This window comes from Babylonia areolata, chromosome 11 (assembly GCF_041734735.1).
Source record: "Babylonia areolata isolate BAREFJ2019XMU chromosome 11, ASM4173473v1, whole genome shotgun sequence".
NCBI classification, from domain to species: domain Eukaryota; kingdom Metazoa; phylum Mollusca; class Gastropoda; order Neogastropoda; family Buccinidae; genus Babylonia; species Babylonia areolata.
In genome coordinates, this window is record NC_134886.1 from 39,929,526 (window position 1) to 39,953,327 (window position 23,802).

The following is a 23,802-nucleotide window of genomic DNA, read 5'->3' on the forward strand; positions in this document are numbered from 1 at the left end:
GTTCATTTAATGGGAGAATTCCGGCTGTTTTGTATGTTTCCTGATTGGATGCATGAGAGGGCACTCCGAGGGCAATTTTGATAGCCTTACAGTCTACACTTTGAATCTTTTGTAATAGATATTTAGGTGCACTGAAAAATATTTCTTGTGCATAGGTTATCTTAGATCTTACAAGGGCCATGGCAAGATGAATCAATGTTTTTGTATCCATTCCCCAGGGTAAGCGGCTTATAATTTTCATAAAATTGATACTTTTCCTTGCCTTTGTTAAGATGTAATCAAAGTGAATGTTCCATGTCAGCTTTGAAGTAAGATAAACGCCTAAAAACTTCACTACCTGTTTATAATCAATGACGTCACCGAGTAATTTAAAAATGGGTGTGCTAGATGGGTTACCACCTGAATTAAACAACATCATGCATGTTTTTTCAGTCGACAAAGCTAGACCATTTTCAAACATATAGTTACCAATGTTATCGAGATCATACTGATACAAACGACGTATATAATTCTGTGCTCTTTGTGGGGTTGACTTTTTTAGATTGACACCCATCCACATACATATATCATCAGCATACTGTACTAAAACTACACGATTTGACAATGCCTTTGGTAGATCCTGAATAAGAATATTAAAGAGAATAGGGGCTATAACTGAGCCCTGTGGAATTCCCATGTCAAGTTTATGTGGCAAAGAATAATGTGTTCCCACCCTTGCTTGAATAATTCTATTAGATAAAAAACTTTTAATATACTCATAGAGATTACCAGATATTCCAACTGATTTCAGTTTGAATAAAAGACGTTTGTGCCAAACCTGATCGTAGGCTTTTTTTACGTCAAAAAACGTTGCGAGGACACTTTTTCTGCGGGCAAACTGATGTTTTATTTGAGTTGTAATCTTTACTAGGTGTTCGACCGTTGATCTTCCTTTTCTAAATCCAGCCTGGTTCACTGGAATGATATTGTATTTTTCGCAGTAAGTTATAATTCTAAACAGGACTATTTTTTCCATCAATTTACAGACATGCGAGGTCAAAGCAATAGGCCTGTAACTATTTTTATTACGTTTAGGTTTTCCTGCTTTTAAAACCGGTACAACTATTGATGTTTTCCATATCTGTGGTACAGTTCCAGATGTCCAACATTTCTGATATATTTTGTGTAGGAAAACGATACAATTTTTTGGGATGTGTTTTAGCATCACATTCGATAGTGCATCGATTCCAACTGAACTTTTTTTATTGCCAAGGGAAGCTATAGCGGTTTGTAACTCCTCATATGTAATAGGAGAATTAAACCACAAGTCATTTTGCGGAATGGGATCACTGTATAAAGCACTATTTTCTTCCCTGTCTCTGTGTGTTTTACACTCAGGTGATAAGCCTTCGTATTTGCTATTTTTCGCAAACATTTCAACAAAGATTTCTGCCTTTTCCTGGTCTGATAGAAACTTGTTTTGTGAGTCATTTGATATTGGGCAACTTGGTAACTTTATTCCATTTTTCATTTCTTTCATTTTTGTCCAAACTTTATTAAAGTCTTTATGATCTGAAATTTCTTGTGAACAAAATGATGACCAATGATCTTTTTTAGCTTGGGCTACAGTCATATTACTCTGAGTGTTTGCTTTCTTCATTTCTTTGTGGTTTGGGGGCTTACTGTCCGCGAGGTAGTTCTTAAATGTTTCTTTCTTGTAACTAACTGCCTTTTCACATGCATCATTCCACCAGACATTGCCTGAACGGTCACCTGACTTCACAGCCTTTACTTTTGGTATCGACATATCAGCTGCTGATAATACAGCTTCTGTAAAATTTGAATACATTACATCTACACTCTCATTCTCAAGTTTTTCAAAATCGTGAGAGGTAAGAATGTTTTGAAATAAATCCCAATTTGCATTTTTATATTTATATTTTGGAATTATGTCGACGTTATTATCAGGCTGATTATCATCATCAGCGATTGTAATGATGATAGGCACATGGTCGCTTCCCAATGTGTCTTTATGTGTTTCCCAGGTACATGATGGGACTAGCTCCGGGGATATTAGTGTTAGGTCAATTGCTGTTGGTCTGTGTTTTGAGACGTCAGGAATTCTAGTAACACTACCATCATTCATAAGATAAAAGGGGCTGTCAGTGATGTTTTCTATTAACCGATTGCTTGTTACAGTTTTACAGTCCTTTTCCCAGAATGGAGCGTGAGCATTGAAATCACCAGCTATTACCCATTTACCAGGCTGTTGTTCTTGTAATGTTCTAAGCCACTCAGTATTTCGATCGTTTGGACCTTTCGGAAGATAAACGGAAAGTACGTTAAGAATTAGCTTGTTGCTAAATTTTACTGTAGCTGCACAAGAGTGTATGTCAAAGCTTGCAATAGATTTTAAAACAGGAGACTCACATAGATTATACTGTAATTCCCTAAGTATATATATAGCAGTACTTATCTTCTTGCCCTCGTTCCCAGTTTCATATACTGGTGGAAAATAATAATTTGGAAGTTTGGGAAGCTTACATGCACTGATATTAAGTGACTGCAGAATCAAAACATCACACTTACTTGATGCTAGAAAATGTTTCAAATAGGCCAGGTTAGATAAAATAGATCTGCAGTTCCACTGGAGCAGCCTAATTTGCAATTGCGTTTGTTTTTTCATTACTGATTATCTTTCCTATCAGATAGGCAAATAATGTTATCAATACTATGAATAAATCAAACTGTATGATGGTGAAAATAAACAGTAAATGAAAGGAAACGGGAAACAAAAAATAATAGTCTAAATATTGTCAACAAAAAATGCACTTGCAAACGGCAGGAAGAAAGGTCACTCAGCAAAACGAGAATATCGCTCAGCACAAAAGTTTATCAGTGCCAGGCAGAAGTTGACGCAAATGTTAATAAAACACTGGCCAGTCCATCAGTGCGTCGTAAGGATTGTACCAGCTGTGATGAAAGGGGGCGGGGTTCTGGTGATGGTGGAACCTGGCTCTGCGTGTTGATTTCTTCGGTGTTTCCCAGAGAAGATCTCGAACATGTCGCCCGATGTTTCCTGCGAGGATGCTGGCTCCTCTGCCGTTGGGGTGGACAGCGTCTCTGAGGGCGTTGGTCTTGAGGTTGTCGTTCTTTATAAATGATATGTTTTTTTCGTCAAACAGTTCCGAAGCCACCATTGCGTTGAACAGTTGTCTCTTGACCTCCAGTTTTGAATCTTTGACGGTGGTTGCTGAACTTACGATGAACTTTGTTGTTGGATTTTTCTTTGCAGTGTCTTTCAATGTTGAGGTAAAGAAATTACTGACTTCTGTTGTATCTTTTGATCTTAAGTCGTTGATGCCACAATGAATGACAACAGCTTCAGGCTTTTTCTCTGTGGTGGTGACAGCTTGAAGTAAAATTCTGGTTTCAGACACTGTGTGGGATTTTTGCATGGAGGCTTTGAAGTGGTATGATCTGCCCAGTCTGTTTTCCTGCACACGGTTGAGCACGGAATCATGGAGAATTATTACCTTGGGTAATTCCCCGTTTTCTTCTTTCTGCGCAGAGCATGTAATTCCAGACTTTGTACTTTTTACGTCATCCATCGTCTTTTCGTCACAAGACGTCACCGATTTTTCAACTTCTTTTATCTTCTTTTGAAGGGCAGTTTTGTCTTGGTGGCTTGCTCGTTTTTTGTCTGCTTCCGGGTTCTCAGGTGAGGGAACTCTGGCCACGTCGGCGTAGGTAGGTGTAGGGCTGGGGCTGGGGCTGGGGCTAAGACTGGGGCTTTCAGTTTGTGTTGCCTGTGTTGTCATGGAAACAGGTTCCATTCTGCAACGTTTTGTTGGCTCCTGTTGTCCCCGTACAGTTGCTTCCAGGGAAGAGACACGATCACACAAAACCATTATTATTTTTCTTAGATCCATGATCGTGTCGGACATCTCGGGAATGGAACTGAGTTTGCTCATCGGTCTTGTATTCGTGGAACTCGTGTCGGTGGGATTATACAACCGCTTTGTACGTTCAGTACTCCCAGACTCGCTTCGCAAAACCTTCACGGACTCACCGGTTTTAAGGAGGAGTCCGGTCGCCTCATTGTTCTGAGCGGTTTTACTGTGTGCAGCTGCAACTGGTTTCCCGCTCGATTTTCTTGTTCTCATCTCTCCAAAACGTCTGCGACAACTTCTTACCGCGAAGAAATTATCCGCTGAGTGTAGTCTCCGCCATTTTGGAAGTCCGTGTGTCTTGTGTGTGTGTGTGTGTGTGTGTGTGTGTGCGTACATGCGTATGTGTGTGTGTGTGTGTGTGTGTGTGTGTGTGTGTGTGTGCGCGCGCGCGTGCTTGTATGTGTGTTTGCATGCGCTCACGTGAACAAGTACGCGAAGTTGTGTAACTTACAGACCGTCTGTCTCTCTATCTGCGTCTCTCTCTCTCTCTCTTTGTGTGTGTGTGTTTGTGTGTGTGTGTGTGTGTGTGTGTGTGTGTGTGTGTCTGTCTGTCTGTCGATTTGAACTGAACCCCGGTTTTCAAGAGATAAAAATGAAAGAAAATAACAAAACAAAAAACTGGAAAATATGAAAGTTATATATGCATTTGTCCTTGTTGTAAACACGAACGATTTTTTTGTTTTTGTTTTTCGTGTGAAAGGAAGAAGACTCGCTTCAGCAAAGAGTGCACGAGAAGAAAAAAAGTCTCCATTCAGTAAGGGAGAGCACGAGTACCAAGCCTAAAGATGTGGAGAGTTTGCGCCCTTGTCTGCCTGCTTTTTGCGGGAACCATGGCTGCCGATGGCGTGAAAAGTTATCGTGGGTACGTTGGTGAGAGAAGGAGAGGGAGGGAGGGAGAGAGAGAAAGAAAGAGACAGACAGAGAGAGAGAGAGGGACAGACGGAGAGAGACACAGACAGACCGACAGACAGAGACAGTCAGACAGACAGACAGAGATAGAGAGTGAGAGAACGAACGATTGTTTATTCAATAAGTCCATGGCCCCATTTGAAGGTGTGATTACATATTTTGTTTGAATAAATCTATATAATTCTTACATATGTAACCATGAAACTACGTCTTTTTAATGATTTGTGTGTTTGTGTGTGTGTGTGTGTGTGTGTGTGTGTGTGTGTGTGAGAGAGAGAGAGAGAGAGAGAGAGAGAGAGAGAGTTTCATCAAAATCATGCCGGAACTGTGCATGGAAAGAATTTTGCAGAAGGGAAGGAAAACGAAAAGCATTTCATTATGTTTATTATTATGACAGGAACTATTCTTAGGACGGTGACTATAATGATTAGGATGATGATGATGATTTTGATTCATGATGATGAGATGATAATTCTATTCAGTATATTTCTTATCCTCATTTTCATTATCATTTGCAGACATCACGTGCTGTCCGCAAAGGCCACCAACGATCAACAGTTGACTGTCCTCCGCAACATTCAACAAAACTATCAGGACGTTAGTATCGTCGTGAGGGGGTGGGGGTGAGGGTGGGAGTTGAAGGGAACTGGTGTGATGATTGCGGTGGTTGTGGTGGGGTCGGATTTGCAATGACGATGATGGTGACTGTGATTCTCATGATGACGACGCCGATAATGATGACACTGAATGAGGGACGACGATGAAACTGCTGGTGGTGGTGGTGGTGGTATGAAATTGGTGGTGGTGGTGGGCGGTATGAAATTGGTGGTGGTGGTGGGCGGTATGAAACTGGTGGTGGTGGTGGTGGTATGAAACTGGTGGTGGTGGTTGTGGTGGTATGAAACTGGTGGTGGTGGTGGTGGTATGAAGGTGGTGGTATGAAACTGATGGTGGTGGTGGTGGTGGTATGAAACTGGTGGTGGTGGTGGTGATATGAAACTGGTGGTGGTGGTGGTGGTGGTATGAAACTGGTGGTGGTGGTGGTATGAAACTGGTGGTGGTGGTGGTGGTATGAAACTGGTGGTGGTGGTGGTGGTGGTGGTATGAAACTGGTGGTGGTGGTGGTGGTATGAAACTGGTGGTGGTGGTGGTGGTGGTATGAAACTGGTGGTGGTGGTATGAAACTGATGGTGGTGGTGGTGGTGGTATGAAGGTGGTGGTATGAAACTGATGGTGGTGGTGGTGGTGGTATGAAACTGGTGGTGGTGGTGGTATGAAACTGGTGGTGGTGGTGGTGGTATGAAGGTGGTGGTATGAAACTGATGGTGGTGGTGGTGGTGGTATGAAACTGGTGGTGGTGGTGGTGGTTGTGGTGGTGGTGGTGGTGGTATGAAACTGGTGGTGGTGGTGGTGCTCCTTTTTCTGCTGCTGCTGATGTTGATGTTGATGATGACAGCCATGGTGTTTTGCTATCATCATTAAACTCAAGGGAAAGAGCATAATGAAGAAGAAATTTTATTGCTGACATTGACACTGGCAGCGGCAATGGTGACAATAAGGAGGTAGTGCAAATCCGCGTTCGTCGGGATTCCCCGGTGTTTAATTTTTGACGAGAACCGCTTGCGCATGCGCGTCTCCATTGCCATGAAGAAAGGCAGTGCACACCCAGAAAGCCCATGGCGTCATATGACCTTTTTTGTCGCTCTGCAAGCAACGAAAGGTTCCTGACAAAAGTGTGTGCACTATTCCCCTAGTATAAAGATGACGGTAGAGATGACAAAAACGAAGAGGGTGACGCAAACCGATGTTGATGAGTATGAGTATGATTATGATGAGTATGATGAGCATGATGATGATGATAATGATGTTGATTACTTCGTGATATATCTGGTGCCAACAGCTGGTGTTCCTTCGACATCCTAACCTGAAAATGAGCACAGACATGGTGGTGTCCCCTGAAGAGAAGGGGAAGTTGATGGACACCTTGAGGGAAGCCGGCATCACTGTCACAGTGCAGTCATCAGACCTGCAGGCGTGAGTACAGTGTACCAGTGTTGCAGAGTCACATCACAGTGTTTTAAGGTTTGACAGCGCCATTTGCCTTTTACCGCAATTGGGGCGGTGAATTCATATCCACTGTGTCTAGAGTCTGATGGACGAAGGCAAGACCCAATCTTCACTTTCCACCGTTTTAACTAACCTTCCTCATCCGATGTAAGGTACCCTTTCTCACACGTGGGTGGACTGAATAAAACCTGAGTAAAATGTCTTTATCGGGTAGCTATTCACACCTTGGTAGACAGTAAACTCAGAGTAAAGTGCCTTTATCAGGTAGCCATTCACACCTTGGTAGACAGTAAACTCAGAGTAAAGTGCCTTTATCAGGTAGCCATTCACACCTTGGTAGACAGTAAACTCAGAGTAAACTCCTTTATCAGGTAGCCATTCACACCTTGGTAGACGGTAAACTCAGAGTAAAGTCCTTTATCAGGTAGCCATTCACACCTGGCTGGACTGAGTAAAATCGGAATAAAGTTCCTTTCTCAAGTACTGAACACCATATCGAAACGGGGGCAACAAATCATGATCATTGATTAGACAACAACAACAACAACTAACAAAAACTGCGTGCAAGACCATAACCATGCATGTACAAATGGAGTTCACTCGGATGAAGACATTGTGAAATTTGGATGGACAGATGCATTTCCCAGGAGGAGCAAGTTTATGTATGCTTTGCCGGTCAGTGTGACACCCTGTCTGTCAGTGTGACGCCCCCATCCCCCAACCCCGCTCCCCAACCGCCCCCTCGCATGTATGTCAGTATGACTTCAGTTTGTCAGTAGTAGTGGTGTCAATGTATCCCTGTGATTCCTGTCTATAAGAGTGTCGTGACCACCGCCAGTCAGTAGGACTCCCTATCAGTCATTCCGACCCCTGTCTGTTAATCTTACCCATGTCAGTCATTCCGACCCCTGTCTGTAAAATTACCCATGTCAGTCATTCCAACCCCTGTCTGTTAGTCTTACCCATGTCAGTCATTCCGACCCCTGTCTGTTAATATTACCCACGTCAGTCATTCCGACCCCTGTCTGTTAATATTACCCATGTCAGTCATTCCGACCCCTGTCTGTTAATCTTACCCACGTCAGTCATTCCGACCCCTGTCTGTTAATATTACCCATGTCAGTCATTCCGACCCCTGTCTGTTAGTCTTACCCATGTCAGTCATTCCGACCCCTGTCTGTTAATATTACCCATGTCAGTCATTCCGACCCCTGTCTGTTAATATTACCCATGTCAGTCATTCCGACCCCTGTCTGTTAATATTACCCATGTCAGTCATTCCGACCCCTGTCTGTTACTCTTGCCCACGTCAGTCATTCCGACCCCTGTCTGTTAATATTACCCATGTCAGTCATTCCGACCCCTGTCTGTAATCTTACCCATGTCAGTCATTCCAACCCCTGTCTGTTAATCTTACCCATGTCAGTCATTCCGACCCCTGTCTGTTAGTCTTACCCATGTCAATCATTCCGACCCCTGTCTGTTAGTCTTACCCATGTCAGTCATTCCGATCTCTGTCTGTTAATATTACCCACGTCAGTCATTCCGACCCCTGTCTGTTAATCTTACCCATGTCAGTCATTCCGACCCCTGTCTGTTAATCTTACCCATGTCAGTCATTCCGACCCCTGTCTGTTAATCTTACCAATGCCAGTCATTCCGACCCCTTTCTGTTAATCTTACCCACATCAGTCATTCCGACCCCTGTCTGTTAATCTTACCCATGTCAGTCATTCCGACCCCTGTCTGTTAGTCTTACCCATGTCAGTCATTCCGACCCCTGTCTGTTAATCTTACCCATGTCAGTCATTCTGACCCCTGTCTGTTAATCTTACCCATGTCAGTCATTCCGACGCCTGTCTGTTAATATTACCCATGTCAGTCATTCTGACCCCTGTCTGTTAGTCTTACCCATGTCAGTCATTCCGACCCCTGTCTGTTAATATTACCCACGTCAGTCATTCCGACCCCTGTCTGTGAATCTTACCCATGTCAGTCATTCCGACCCCTGTCTGTTAATATTACTCATGTCAGTTATTCCGACCCCTGTCTGTTAATCTTACCCATGTCAGTCATTCCGACCCCTGTCTGTTAGTCTTGCCAATGTCAGTCATTCCGACCCCTGTCTGTAGCTGATAATATTACCCATGTCAGTCATTCCGACCCCTGTCTGTTAATCTTACCCACGTCAGTCATTCCGACCCCTCTGTTAATCTTACCCACGTCAGTCATTCCGACCCCTCTGTTAATCTTACCCACGTCAGTCATTCCGACCCCTCTGTTAATCTTACCCATGTCAGTCATTCCGACCACTGTCTGTTAATCTTACCCACGTCAGTCATTCCGACCCCTGTCTGTAGCTGTTAATCTTACCCATGTCAGTCATTCCGACCACTGTCTGTTAATCTTACCCATGTCAGTCATTCCAACCCCTGTCTGTTAATATTACCCACGTCAGTCATTCCGACCCCTGTCTGTTAATCTTACCCATGTCAGTCATTCCGACCCCTGTCTGTTAATCTTATCCATGCCAGTCATTCCGACCCCTGTCTGTTAATATTACTCATGTCAGTCATTCCGACCCCTGTCTGTTAATCTTACCCATGTCAGTCATTCCGACCCCTGTCTGTTAATCTTACCCATGTCAGTCATTCCGACCCCTGTCTGTTAATCTTACCCATGTCAGTCATTCCGACCCCTGTCTGTTAATCTTACCCACGTCAGTCATTCCGACCCCTGTCTGTAGCTGTTAATCTTACCCATGTCAGTCATTCCGACCACTGTCTGTTAATCTTACCCATGTCAGTCATTCCAACCCCTGTCTGTTAATCTTACCCATGTCAGTCATTCTGACCCCTGTCTGTTAATCTTACCCATGTCAGTCATTCCGACCCCTGTCTGTTAATCTTACCCATGTCAGTCATTCCGACCCCTCTGTTAATCTTACCCATGTCAGACATTCTGACACCTCTGTTAATCTTACCCATGTCAGTCATTCCGACCCCTGTCTGTTAATCTTACCCACGTCAGTCATTCCGACCCCTGTCTGTTAATCTTACCCACGTCAGTCATTCCGACCCCTGTCTGTCAGACTGACCCCCCACTGTCAGCATGAGGAAAGAAAGGAAGAAAGGAGGAAGGTGGCAATACGGTTAAGACGCTTGTCTGCCAGTACAGTGTTCCTGAGAGTCAGGGTTTAAATCCAGGTCTCACCGTATCTCCCAAGTTTGACTGGAGAATCAAACTCAGACGTCTCGCCATTCGGATGAAACGACTAACCAAGGTCCCGTGTGCGGCACGCACTTGGCACACTGGAGTGGAGTGATGGCCTAGAGGTAACGCGTCCGCCTAGGAAGCGAGAGAATCTGAGGGCGCTGGTTCGAATCACGGCTCAGCCGCCGATATTTTCTTCCCCTCCATTAGACCTTGAGTGGTGGTCTGGACGCTAGTCATTCGGATGAGACGATAAACCGAGGTCCCGTATGCAGCATGCACTTAGCGCACGTAAAAGAACCCACGGCAACAAAAGGGTTGTTCCTGGCAAAATTCTGCAGAAAAATCCACTTAGACAGGAAAAACAAATAAAACTGCACGCAGGAAAAAATACAAAAAAAAAAAAAAAGGGTGGCGCTGTAGTGTAGCGCTGTTGTGATAAAAAGGAATACAAATACAAATACAAATACAAATCCAGGGCAACAAAAGTGTTGTCGTCCTTTAGCAAACCTCTGTAGTGGAAAAGCACTCTGATAGGTACACAAATATATGTATTTGTATTTCTTTTTATCACAATAGATTTCTCTGTGTGAAATCTGGGCTGCTCTCGCCAGGGAAAGCGCGTCGCTATACTACACGCCCCCCTCCCCTTTTTTTTTCCTCCGTAGAGTTTTATTTGTTTGTCCTATCGAAGTGGATTTTTTTCTACAGAATTTTGCCAGGAACAACCCTTTTGTTGCCGTGGGTTCTTTTACGTGCGCTAAGTGCATACTGCACACGGGACCTCGCTTTATTGTCTCATCCGAATGACTAGCGTCCAGACCACCACTCAAGGTCTAGTGGAAGGGGGTGGGGGGGATTTTAGGCTGCTGAGACGTGATTCGAACCAGCGTGCTCAGATTCTCTCGTTTGCTAGGCGGACGCGTTACCTCTAGGCCATCACTCCACATATAATTATATGCATGCACTCAAGGCGTTGGGTTTCGCTGCTGGTCAGGCATCTAGCCAAGCGAATGTGGTGAGGCGTATTATCATGGATTTGTACGAACGCAGTGACGCCTCCTTGAGGAGCTGAAACTTGAAACTGTCAGCGTGATCCCTGTCTGTGCCCTTCAGGGACATCGACGCCGAGAGGAGAGAGAGCGAGGACAACAAGCTCCGGCAGAGTGGACGGTCCAACATCAACGGTCGGTTCTCTCCCTCCCACGACGCCTACTACACCCTGTCAGAGGTCAGTGGGTCAGAGTTCACGGTGCTGGTGATGGAGTAAAGGTGATGGGAGAAAGGGGGGAGGGTGTAGTAGTAGTAGTAGTAGTAGTAGTAGTAGTAGTATAAAATATTTTTACACTGTTACTCAATGTTAGTATTAGTATGACTACACCGTGTCAGAGGTCAGTGGGTCAGGGTTCACGGTACTGGTGATGGAGTGGAGGTAATGGGAGAAAGGGGGGGGGGGGGGGGGGGGGGGGGTTGCGGGGGTAGTAGTAGTAGTAAAAAAAAATGTTTTATATCGTTACTCAATGTAACTATTAGTTTTACTATAACATTTCAGAGGCGAGTCAGGGTCCAGTAAAGATCGGTAAAGATGACGGGAGAAAGGGGGGGGGGGGGGGGGGGAGAAGAAAGAAGAAGAAGAAGAAAAAAAAAAGTGGTAGTGGTAGTGGTAGTAATAGAAGTAGCATTTTAAAGATTATATATATATATATATATATATATATATATATATATATATATATATATATATATATATATTTTATCATCATCATCATCATCATTACTCAGTGTTATTTGTATTAACCCTAATGTCAGTAGTTGTGTGATATACGGCACTGTCTGTTTCAGGTGAATAACATCATGAACAACTTTGTGGCTTCCTATCCTGACCTGGTGACCAGAAAACAAATGAACCGGACAACTGAGCAAAACAGATGGCCCGTTTATTACCTGGAGGTAGGTTCTTCTTCTTCTTCTTCTTCTTCTTCTTCTTCTGGACGTGTGTTTTACTTTGCCTATATCCAGTCTCGCCTCAGCTATTGCTCGATTATTTGGGGTAAATGTCCTCCTTCTACATTAAAGCCACTTTGCTCTTTACAAAAACGTGCCATTAAGATGATTAACCATGTAAATACCACAGGTGGATCTGTGCACAATATGTACAAAGAACTTCAAATATTACCTGTTCATCTACTTATTAGATATAACACATTGATTCTTATGCATAAAATTGTTCATAACGCATGCCCACAATATTTAAAATCGTTATTTTGTTTCCAGTTCCAACGTAATTCAGATAGAGCTATTGTCCCAAAGCCTAAAATTGATTTATTTAAGATGAGTCTCTCATTTAATGGAAGCATCGAATGGAACATGCTTCCAAAGACATGTCGTCAAATTCCAGCCATATCTCTCTTTAAAACTAAGATAAGAATATTTCTATTCGATACATTTGATTAACCTACTCGCGGTCTTTTGCAAATGCTTGCTTGTACTCAGTCCACTAGCTGCCATGCCATGATGAATGAAAAATTGAATATGTGTATGTGTGAACAGTAAGTGCGTGTGTGTGTTTGTGTGTGTTTGAGTGTGTGGGCGTGAATGTGTACATATGTCTTTGTTGCTTGTTTTATAATTTTGTGTGTGTGTGTGTGTGTGTGTGTGTGTGTGTGTGTGTGTGTGTGTGTGTGTGTGTGTGTGTGTGTGTAAGTACCTATGTACATGTAATGTACCAATTGTTCCAGTTTTTCATCGCTTTGTTACCTTTAATAGACTATTCAAGTTCCTATTCTTATTCGTCGTTCTTATTATTTTATTTCAGTTTATTTCTTTATTTTTATGTTTTGTGTCGTTCGTTCTTTATTTTTTATGTCTTTAAATGGGCAGAATTGTAAAAAGGCCTTTACTGTGCCTAATTCTTTACCCATTAAAGATTCAATCAATCAATCAATCTTCTTCTTCGTCTTCTTGTCGTCGTTGTTGTTTTTCTTTTTCTTCTTCTTCTTTTTCTTCTTCTTGTCCTCCACCTCTTCCTCCCCCTCCCCCACTGTTTCTTTTTGTTATCTGAGGAAGCCAAAGAAACAGTTGGTGTTGTGCCCACCACGTATGACGTACGTCTTTCAGCTGAGACTCGCTAATTCTTACCCTCTTTGTTATGACACATTTTCTGTTCATTTCTTTTCTGTCCGAATCGATTCTGTTTCAGATGGGTTTGTTTTTTTTAGCCAAGAGAGGGAAAGGAGGGGCGGTTACATTCTGAGGCACATGACTGGTTGGTCGATTGTTTGGTTGGTTAGTTGATTGATTGATTGACTTATTGATACAGATTGGCACTGCCACTGATGCCAACGGCAACACGGACAAACCTGTCATCTTCATTGAAGGTCTTGCGCACGCTCGTGAATGGATCGTCACTGCTTCTCTAATTTATACCATGGATCAGGTATGGGCATTATTCATTAATACAGTATAATCGGTAATAGTTTATACAGAGTTCTTTTTGCTTATAGTCCAGCCGACCGCACAGGGCCATATCAGGACTGATTAGTTTATATACAAGTATGGTCACTGATGGTTAATATTTAAAAGTGATGTATTTGTATATGTATTTCTTTTTATCACAACAGATTTCTCTGCGTGAAATTCGGGCTGCTCTCCCCAGGGAGAGCGCGTCGCTATACTACAGCGCAACCTTTTTTTTTTTTTTTTTTTTCCTGCGTGCAGTTTTATTTGTTTTTACTATCGAAGTGGATTTTTCTACAGAATTTTGCCAGGAACAACCCTTTTGTTGCCGTGGGTTCTTTTACGTGCGCTAAGTGCATGCTGCACACGAGACCTCGGTTTATCATCTCATCCGATGTGGGCACTTTTGCATATTAATTTCATGGAAACTTGTGGTTAATTAACTTTACCACACTGCGTTTGCAATATCGGATTATATTACAGCATTATATTGTAACTGTTCATTAACAGTACAATAACACACTGGTACTAGCGATATGGTGTAGGTACTCGTCATTAAAATAGTTATATGATACAGGTATCGAATACTAACATTACGATTTAGTATGGGAATCGTTCATAGATGTTATGATATGACGTTGAAAATATTTAACATTACTGTATGACATGGGCGCAAACAATCAGTATTCAGATATGGTATGGGTACTGGTATCGATATGGTATTATTGACTAATATTTCGATATGCCATTGTGACAATGTCGATTGGTGTTTTGATGTGAACCGTGCATTGCTGATTGACGCTGTAGACATGGAATGAACACTCTTTGATTTGTATTTCTCGAAGATTGTGTCCACATAATCTTTGTGTGTGTGTTTTTATCAGTGGCACGTGCGTATGTGCCGTCTTTGTGTATACTTTGCACATTGTGTTTGTGTGTGTGTGTGTGTGTGTGTGTGTGTGGACAGATGCTGTCAGGTTTTGTGAGCCAAGACGCAGCGATGGTGGACGCTCTGACCACTTTCACCTGGGTCATCATCCCTGTGGTCAACCCTGATGGATATGACTACGCGTGGAACACTGTGAGAATTGGGGGCGTATATTTCCCTGTCACACCACTCCATTTTCTATTTCCACACCCCACTCCACCTGACCCGGCTTCTGTTTGTTTTGTTTTTTTCTTTCTCTCTCTCTCTCCTTTTATTTTCACTCTCGTTGTGTGTGTGTGTGTGTGTGTGTGTGTGTGTGTGTGTGTGTGTGTGTGTGTGTGACATTGGTTCTTTTTTTCTTTTTATTTGTTTAACCTCTCTCATTCGAACTCATTCAGTTAATACCAAACACCTAGATGGAAGTTCAGATAGATCAGTGCCAGAATGAGCCTTTATTTCTCAACACACATTCACCTATCCCGTAGTCTTGTGGACCGTTGGGGCGCCACAGGTGATCTGGCAACCAGCATCCTCCAATCCTCTCGGTTTTCTGACCTCCTGATTGTATCGCTCAACCTCAAGCCCGTCCATTCTGGGATGTTGTCCTCCCATCTCTTCCTCTGTCTGCCTCTCCTTCTCCCTCCTTGCACTGTGCCCTGCAGGAATGTCTTGGCAAGCCCTGATGATCTCATGACATGGCCATACCATTTGAGCTTGCGTCTCTTGACCAAGGTCAACAGGTCTTCGTAGGGCCCAATGACTTGCCTGATTCTGTTTCGAACTTCTTCGTTCGTGATATGATCTTTGTAGGAGATGCCCAGGAGTCTTCGAAAGCATCTCATCTCAGTGGACTGTATTCTCTTTTCTATTTCAGCTGTTAAGGTCTACGATTCACATGCATACAAGAGTATTGATGTCACCAGGGTACGCATCAGTCTGATCTTTGAGCCGAGTGCAATGTTCCGGTCGTTCCAGATGTACCTCAGTTTTGTGAGCGCTGCTGTCGCCTGTTTGGGTTTGGATCCCTCATCTGTCACAACTGCTCCCAGGTATTTAAAGCTGTGGACAGTTTCTAGCTTCTGGCCATCCACTCTTATGTCAGTGCTGATGCCATTGGTGTTGTTGGTCATCAGTTTGGTCTTCTCTGCACTGATCTGCATGCCATAGGCTCTAGAGGTTTTATCAAGGTGGTCCACTAAGCTAGCTAGCTCCTCTTGTTTTCCTGCTAGGCCATCAATATCGTAGGCGAAACGTAAGTTGGTGACTGCTCTGCCTCCGATGTTGACTGTTCCTTTGTGGTCTTCAAGTGCATCAGTCATGATTCTTTCCAGGAAGATGTTGAAGAGAGTTGGTGAGAGCAAACAGCCTTGCCTCACTCCGACTGTGGTTCTGAACCAGTCCCCTATGTTACTGTTGAAGTAGACTGCGCTGGTGGCTTTGTCGTAGAGGTTCTGTATCACTCGGGTCAGGTTGGCATTGATGTTATACAACCTCATGTATCGCATTATATATGTAAATACGTTCGAACATAAGACAAACTTGTATATCGGTTACTCACGGTGTACAGAAAAGTGGATGATAAACAGGATACCAACACTTTTTGTCGATTAAAAACCTTGCAGAGGCATCGAATCTTCATGAAGAACATTATATTTTCAGATAATTATGTTCAGTACCAAGTGCGATACACGCGAACACGCTCACAGACACATGCAGACAGACAGACAGACAGACAGACAGACAGACACACACACACACACACACACACACACACAGACACACACACACATGCACACACAGACACACGTTAGTATACACAAACATGCGGAAAGAGAGAGAGACAGACAGACAGACAGACAGAGACAGAGAGAGAGACAGAGATTAAGAGACAGAGACAGATATAAAAAAAAAACAACACAACTATGATGATGATAATGATGATGTTGAATATTCTTATTATTATTATTGCTACTATTATTATTATCACTCTTCTTCTTTTCTTCTTCTCATTATCAAATGTAGTAGTGGTGGTGGTGGTGGTGGTGGTGGCAGTCTTGGTGTCAGGGATAGCCTATATTTCTTGATGTTGCTTTATACACTGATCCATCCACAAAGCTGTTATTGCCTTTGTTAACATATGCGGCCCCACCCTTTTTAAAACTTTTTTTTTCATTTAAAAAAACAAACAAAAAACAACCAACCACATGCTGGACATTCCCTGTCTCATTACATCATTTTACAGATCAATTTTAAGTTTAGAAATTATGAAATTCCCAGTGATAATAGCACGAAATGTAATTTCAGGACCGGTTGTGGCGTAAAAACAGGAAGTTCATCAGCAACCAATGCAGTGGCGTAGATCTGAACCGGAACTTCGATGTGGACTTCGGAAGTATGTGGAGTAAAGTCTTTAGTTGTTTTTTTTTCCTGAACCTTTAATCAATGGTTGGGACTAATCAGAAACAGAAACTCTTTGCGATATCTATGTATCTATCTGTCTATGTATGTATCTATCTATCTCCCAAAGAGTTTAAGCTTACACATGCATGAATACATAATTATATATATATATATATATATATATATATGTGTGTGTGTGTGTGTGTGTGTGTGTGTGTGTGTGTGTGTGTGTGTGTGTGTGTGTGTGTGTGTGTGTGTGTGTAGTCGTCCAGTAACTGTCGTTACTCCACAGAAGGTGCCCCAGGTACGGTCAGTGACTGAGAAGGGAAAACAAAAATTACAAGAAACAAGAGAATACAAGAAACATTTCGTTGGGACGTATTACTGCCATTCTTCTGGATCATTTTGGCTAAGGGAACCGTTAGGACTGTTGAGTCCTTATCAGCTGGAATAACGAACAAAAAGTGTTGAGGTTGATTGGAATACATACATTCTCCAAAATGTGACGAAGGAAGACCAGATCGCGTTAGGGATTTAATAACGTCAGTCTGCACACGGGTATTTCGGTATAATCTCGAGACAAAGCAACCGTCAGCATGCTGGGCCTTCTCAGGTGATAGTCCGTTGATAGGGTTCGAATTTATAAGATCCAGAAGTACAGGCAAACAAATGGGACATGTTTCTTATCAAATTCGGCTGTTTTTCCACGACACCACATCAGGACTGAAAGATAGCGACCCCAGACTTGTATGTCAGCTACTACCTTCCTAAAGTATCTTGCGTCATGGCACAGACAGCATCTCCACACTGGAACCCAGAGTCTCCTGCTGCATCATGACAATGCCAGTGCACACACAGCTGCAGCAACTTTTGACTTTCTGGCGAAAACATAGTGCACAGTTCTTCACATATCGCCAGTTTTCCCTTCAGTCAAACGAAGGCTGAGAATAAAACAGTTTCAGAGTGCTAGATATGTCCGAGCATTTTCGAAGGCGTTATTTGGTGTATACGCTTGTTTTTAGAGTTGGAAAATGCTGAAAGTTGAGGGAGGATACACCCATAAACTGAAACAGTCATTGTATGTGTTCGTGAATTCAAACTGCTGCATTCAGATGCTTGTCAAGCCTCCCTCGTACCATCATCATCATCATCATCACCGTGGTCGTTGACACTGTCGTCGTCGTCATCATCATCATCATAATCATGGGGCACTATAGAAAAAAGGCAGAAAAAAGAGACAACGATGTGCTCCGTGGACCTGCATGCAACCGAGACCACAAAAAACAAAACAAAACAAAAAAATCATAATCATCATCAGCATCAACATCATCATCGTCGTCGTCGTCATCATCATCATCACCATTATTATCGTTCAATGCAGACACGGGGGTGTCCTTCAACTGCCGGGACGACACCTACCCGGGGTCATCCCCGTTCTCCGAGGCGGAGACCCAAAACATCGCGGAGCTGTTCCGGCAGCTGAAGCCCCGGGTCGTCAGCTTCTTGTCCGTGCACGCCTACTCCCAGTTGCTGCTCTACCCCTGGGGCTACATCTCCTCCTACAACCCCTCGGTGGTGCCTGGCAACCTGGACAAGCTGGTAAGTCTTCTTCTTCTTCTTCGTTCGTGGACTGCAACTCCCACGTTCACTCGTGTGTACATGAGTGGGTTATTACGTGTATGACCGTTTTTACCGCGCTATTTAGACAGCCATACTCCGTTTTCGGGGGTGTGCATGCTGGGTATGTTCTTGTTCACATAACCCACCGAACGATCACGTGGATTGCAGGATCTTTAGCGTGCGTATTTGATCTTCTGCTCGCGTATACATACGAAGGAGGTTCGGGCACTAGCAGGTCTGCACATATGTTGACCTGGGAGATCGGACAAAAAATATCCATCCTTAACCCACCAGGCGCCGTTACCGAGATTTGAACCTGGGACCCTCAGATTAAAAATCCAAAGCTTTATCCGCTCGGTTATTGCGCCCGTCAAGCTGGTAAGTGACGCCCCCCCACCCCCACCCCCACAAAAACAAAACAAACAAACACAAAACAAAAACACACACAGAGCAAAAAACATCGTAGCCCCTAATGACGTTCGTTGTCTCTGTGTGTACCTATTTGTGACAAACTGGTAGTGGCAAACCCTTGATTTTGCTCCAAAGATCGGAGATTGAAAGAATCTGGTAAAAACTGTGATACATGGGGCCTGGATCAAAGTGTTTGTAGGGGTGTGGGTGGGGGTGGGAAGGAGAATTTAGGAGGTGGACTCTAAAATCGTTCACAGAAGAAAAAAAAAAAGCACTTGGTATGGTTTCCACATACTGGAGAAATAACCCAGATCGAGCACACCCATCTCTGAACAACAACTCAGTTACACTTGCACTTTTGTGCTGGGCCAGTTGGGGGTTCTTGGGATGGTGAGGATGATGATGGCAGGCGGCGACGACGACAACGACGACGACGTTGATCTAATACAGCTACCACCACCTACTTGTCGTGGTCGTGTTACTGCACCGGGCCAAATTTCTCCAACTGGAGAAAATACAGTTATTCTTTCGTTTCTTTTTCTTCTCTTATTTTGTCTTGTCTTCACTTCCTTTTATTCCTTTCTCTCACCCTTGTCATCGCCCCTGAAATTGTTAATGAGGATGAATAGACTAGTCGTTTCTCTCATTCTCTCTCGCCTTGACTACTGTAACTCTTTATTGTCTGGTCTGCCTGCTTCATCCATTCAGACCCTTCAACGCATACAAAACTCTGCTGCCCGACTCGTCCTCAGAAAGAAAAGATCTGAGCACATCACTCCTCTTTTGCAACATCTCCACTGGCTCCCTGTCTCACACCGAATAAAGTACAAGATCAGCACTCTATGTTATAGATGCATTCACAAAACTGCCCCTTCCTATCTCTGCGGCTGCCTTCACCTCTACACTCCATCTCGCTCACTACGATCGGCCTCGGATCCACTCTGTTTACGCATACCCAGATTCAAACACTCGACTATTGGCCGCCGTTCTTTCTCTGTTTCTGGACCTTGCGATTGGAATGAACTTCCTTTTTCGCTTCGTCAAGTCTCCACACTCAGCTCTTTCAAGTCTGGCCTTAAAACCCACCTCTTCCCAAAATAGCCTCCCTTGCCTGCCCTTCCTTGTCTTTAGTTTCTACAGTTTTAGAGTTATGCATGCGTGACAATGACTGGTGCGAAAGCGCTTTGATTTGTCTCTGCACAAGATCCAGCGCTATATAAATACCATTATTATTTATTATTATGAATACCAGCGTCTCTTTGTTTGCCCATTGTATGCTGACTTAAGAAGAAAATTCCTAGGCTCGTTTATCAACGTTCCTATGGACAAACGTTTGAATGATATGTACAAACAGATGTCTCGACCAGTAGCAAAATGTATCATTTCATCCAGTTAAGATCCGGCAAATAATTATTAAAGATTAATCAGTGCAGTAGTTTTAATTATTGGTGCTGTAGTAGCAGTGGATGTGATGTTAAAAAATTACAAGCTACCCTGAAGACTGTTTCCTTTGTGGTATGCAACTAGCTACTATGATAAGATGTTTTGTTATGTATATTGCAGTGTACAATGAAGATATTGTTACCACTATTTCGTCCTCATCCCCACTAAACCCCAATGCAAATGTAATGATGTAGCCTGTAAAAAAAAAAAAAAAAAAATAAAAATCGCGTTCGCATTCGTCATTGCCCTCTATCCGTACAGAGACCCACCGACCTTCAAGTAGTGATATCTGACTGTGTGGAGATCTCTTTCAGGTCAGTGTGGGCCAGAAGATGAAGGAAGCCCTGGACTCACTGGGCAGAGTGTATTCCTTGGGGACTGCCTACTCAGTGCTTGGATGTGAGTTGTTGGACTTGTTGTCTTTTTTATGGTTGTATAATTGTTGTTGTTGAGTTGTGTGACTGTTGTTGCGGTCGTCGTTGTTGTTGTTGTATTGCTATTGTTTCCACCGTTGTTGTCAGTGTTGTTGTTGTTGTTGTTGTTGTTGTTTCGGAGATGTTTTTATCATGTCAGCGAAAGACACTAGCCTTGGAATCAACAGAAGTTTGTTGTCGATACAGCTTATGATGTACTGGAATGGAATATTGTTAGTGTTGCTCTAATTTCAAGTTTCTTTCTTTTCTTTCTCGTGTGAATGCAAGTATCTTAACTATCGAACAATTACTATAAATCTCACCAGTGTGACGTGTTATTCATTTCAGTCTATGTGTTTGCGTATTGCATCATGTTTTATGAAATTACTTGGTTGTTGTTTGTTTTTTGTTTTTTTGTGTTTTATCTTTTATACTTACCTTAGAGTAATGCTTTATATATATATATATATATATATATATATATATATATATATATACATACACATACATCTCTCTCTCTCTCTCTCTCTCTCTCTCTATATATATATATATATATATATATATATATATAGCTATGTTAGGATCACAAGGCCTTGACCAAAGCATTGGGTTTATGCGTATGTGGACCATCTGCTCCCCCCCCCCCCCCCCCCCCCCCCCCACACACACACACACACACACACACACTCACACACACCTTTTTTTTCTTCTTTTCTTTTTTTTTTTTTTTTTGTGTTGAATGGGCAGATGTGGTTTAGCGTGCATCGATCAGCCCCGCACACTTTGACCTTTGACACTTCCGTGAAACAGAGTTGACTGATTGAATTTGTATTTGCTTGTTTGCTGGGGCTGGCGTTTTTGATCGTTTATGTTATTGTTGGGTTTTTTTGTTGGTGGTGGTTTATTTTTTTGTATGGCGGGTGTGAAATATATATATATATATATATATATATATATATATATATATATATATATATATATATATGTGTGTGTGTGTGTGTGTGTGTGTGTGTGTGTGTGTGTGTGTGTGTAGGAGTTCCATGCTCCCAGCTGGCACGTGAAACAAAGTTCTGGCCTGGCCTTACCTTGCCTTGCCTTACCTTGCCTTTATTTTGCTTTGCCTTGCCTTATTGCTTTACCTTGCCCTGCCTTGCTATTGCCTTGCCTAGTCTTGTTATTGTCTTGCCTTGCTATTTCATTGCCTTGCCTTGCCGTGTTATTGCCTTGCCTTGCCTTATTGCCTTGCCTTATTGCCTTGCCTTTCCTTGTTATTGCCTTTCCTTGTTATTGCCTTGCCTTGCCTTGTCATTGCCTTGCCTTCCCTTGCCTTATTAACTTGCCTTGCTTTACATTGCCTTGAAACTGAGACTGAAACTATATAACAAACGTTGTTGTTGTTTTTTTTTTGTTTTTTTTTTTGTCTTTTGCTGCAATGCAGACGCTGCGTCGGGTGCGGCAGAGGACTGGGCCCTGCAGGAAAAGCCTGGGATCTACGCCTACTGCTACGAGCTGAGGCCCCGCTACTACAGTGACGGAAACTTCATCATCCCGCCTTCCAACATCGTGCCCAACGGACAGGAGCTGCTGAGGAGTCTGCTTGTGCTGGCCTCCAGCATCGCGCAGGAGCTGTGAGCTGTGACTGGGGTGGGGGATGGGAGGGACCTTGAGAAGGCCGAGTGGGTGTTTTGAAGGCCTCAAGATTGTAGGGTGTGAGCTGTGGTGATTTTTTTTTTTTTTTTTTTTTTTTTGGTTGTGTTGTTTTGACACAAGTATAGATGCATAGGTACAGACGCAGAAATAGGCATAGGTACACCCACACACATGAACCGCACGCATACACGCACACACAGAGACAGACACGCACACACACCAATTAAATAGAATTAGTTATGTAGAGTACATTCAGAATCAGGCTTGCTGATCAATGGATGTGTCGGCCGGTAAACACAAAAACCGCATTAATTTTCCTCCTGTTTTGGGCTTTGGTTACTTTCCTCACATTTTGTGGGCCAGTGGAGCTAAGGGGCTGCACTGCTTCTGCGATGCTCAAAGCAAAATCCATGGTCCCCATGGTAAAAAAAAAAAGGCAAGTGGCATGCACGCTGACCTTAGCTGGTCAGTCCTGTTTATCACTGGGCATAGTTCTGCGTGACATGTTCGATCGCAATGTTATCTGGTTTCAGTAGTCTTTTATGGGGCGGGGTTTAAAGGCAACAGCTTAAACGTACAGCTGTTAAGGTTATTTTGTGTGTAGTTTGTGGGATATAATTTCGCGAAATTAAAATATGCTATTCCTTTATGACGGTGTTCTTGTTTAGAGTGTGTGTGTGTGTGTGTGTGTGTGAGAGAATATATATATATATATGTGTGTGTGTGTGTGTGTGTGTGTGTGTGTGTGTGTGTGTGTTGTATGCTTTGGGTTTGGTTCAAACATTTTCATTTCAAGTAACAAGACGAAATTATACAAAGTCTTGGAACAAAAAAGAAAGGAAAAAAAAAAGAAGAAAAAGAAAAAAGAAGACGAAGAGGAGGAGAAATAGGGAGCGGAAGAGGAAGAGAAGGAAGGAGGGAGGGAGGGAGGAAGGAAGGAGGAGAAGGAACAAGGAGCAACAAGAATGAACACAGCCATCCATGTTTAAGAACAGTTAGTGTTTCATTCAGTCCATCCTCCTGAGTCTTAAGACATGATATATACTATTCGTGGATGTTCAGTTAAAATGAAGTTTAACAAGAAAATCATTCTAATATTTGTATTTGTATTTCTTTTTATCACAACAGATTTCTCTGTGTGAAATTCGGGCTGCTCTCCCCAGGGAGAGCGCGTCGCCGTACTACAGCGCCACCCATTTTTTTGTATTTTTTCCTGTGTGCAGTTTTATTTGTTTTTCCTATTGAAGTGGATTTTTCTACAGAATTTTGCCAGGAACAACCCTTTTGTTGCCGTGGGTTCTTTTACGTGCGCTAAGTGCATGCTGCACACGGGACCTCGGTTTATCGTCTCATCCGAATG

General features: G+C 43.0%; 1 protein-coding gene across 1 annotated transcript in view; it reads left to right on the forward strand.

Moving 5' to 3' along the window:
- LOC143287399 (carboxypeptidase B-like) overlaps positions 1-23,011 on the forward strand; it is a 24,563-nt gene extending 1,552 nt beyond the window's left edge. Inside the window, exons 2-12 of the mRNA XM_076595377.1 lie at positions 4,633-4,794; positions 5,360-5,438; positions 6,742-6,875; positions 11,238-11,352; positions 11,964-12,071; positions 13,441-13,557; positions 14,545-14,658; positions 16,810-16,897; positions 18,287-18,504; positions 20,694-20,778; positions 22,231-23,011. Coding sequence (XP_076451492.1) covers positions 4,718-4,794; positions 5,360-5,438; positions 6,742-6,875; positions 11,238-11,352; positions 11,964-12,071; positions 13,441-13,557; positions 14,545-14,658; positions 16,810-16,897; positions 18,287-18,504; positions 20,694-20,778; positions 22,231-22,424 — 1,329 coding nt within the window. The 5' untranslated portion in view covers positions 4,633-4,717 and the 3' untranslated portion in view covers positions 22,425-23,011. The remainder of the gene's footprint in view (positions 1-4,632; positions 4,795-5,359; positions 5,439-6,741; positions 6,876-11,237; positions 11,353-11,963; positions 12,072-13,440; positions 13,558-14,544; positions 14,659-16,809; positions 16,898-18,286; positions 18,505-20,693; positions 20,779-22,230) is intronic.
- The last annotated feature ends 791 nt before the right edge of the window (positions 23,012-23,802 follow it).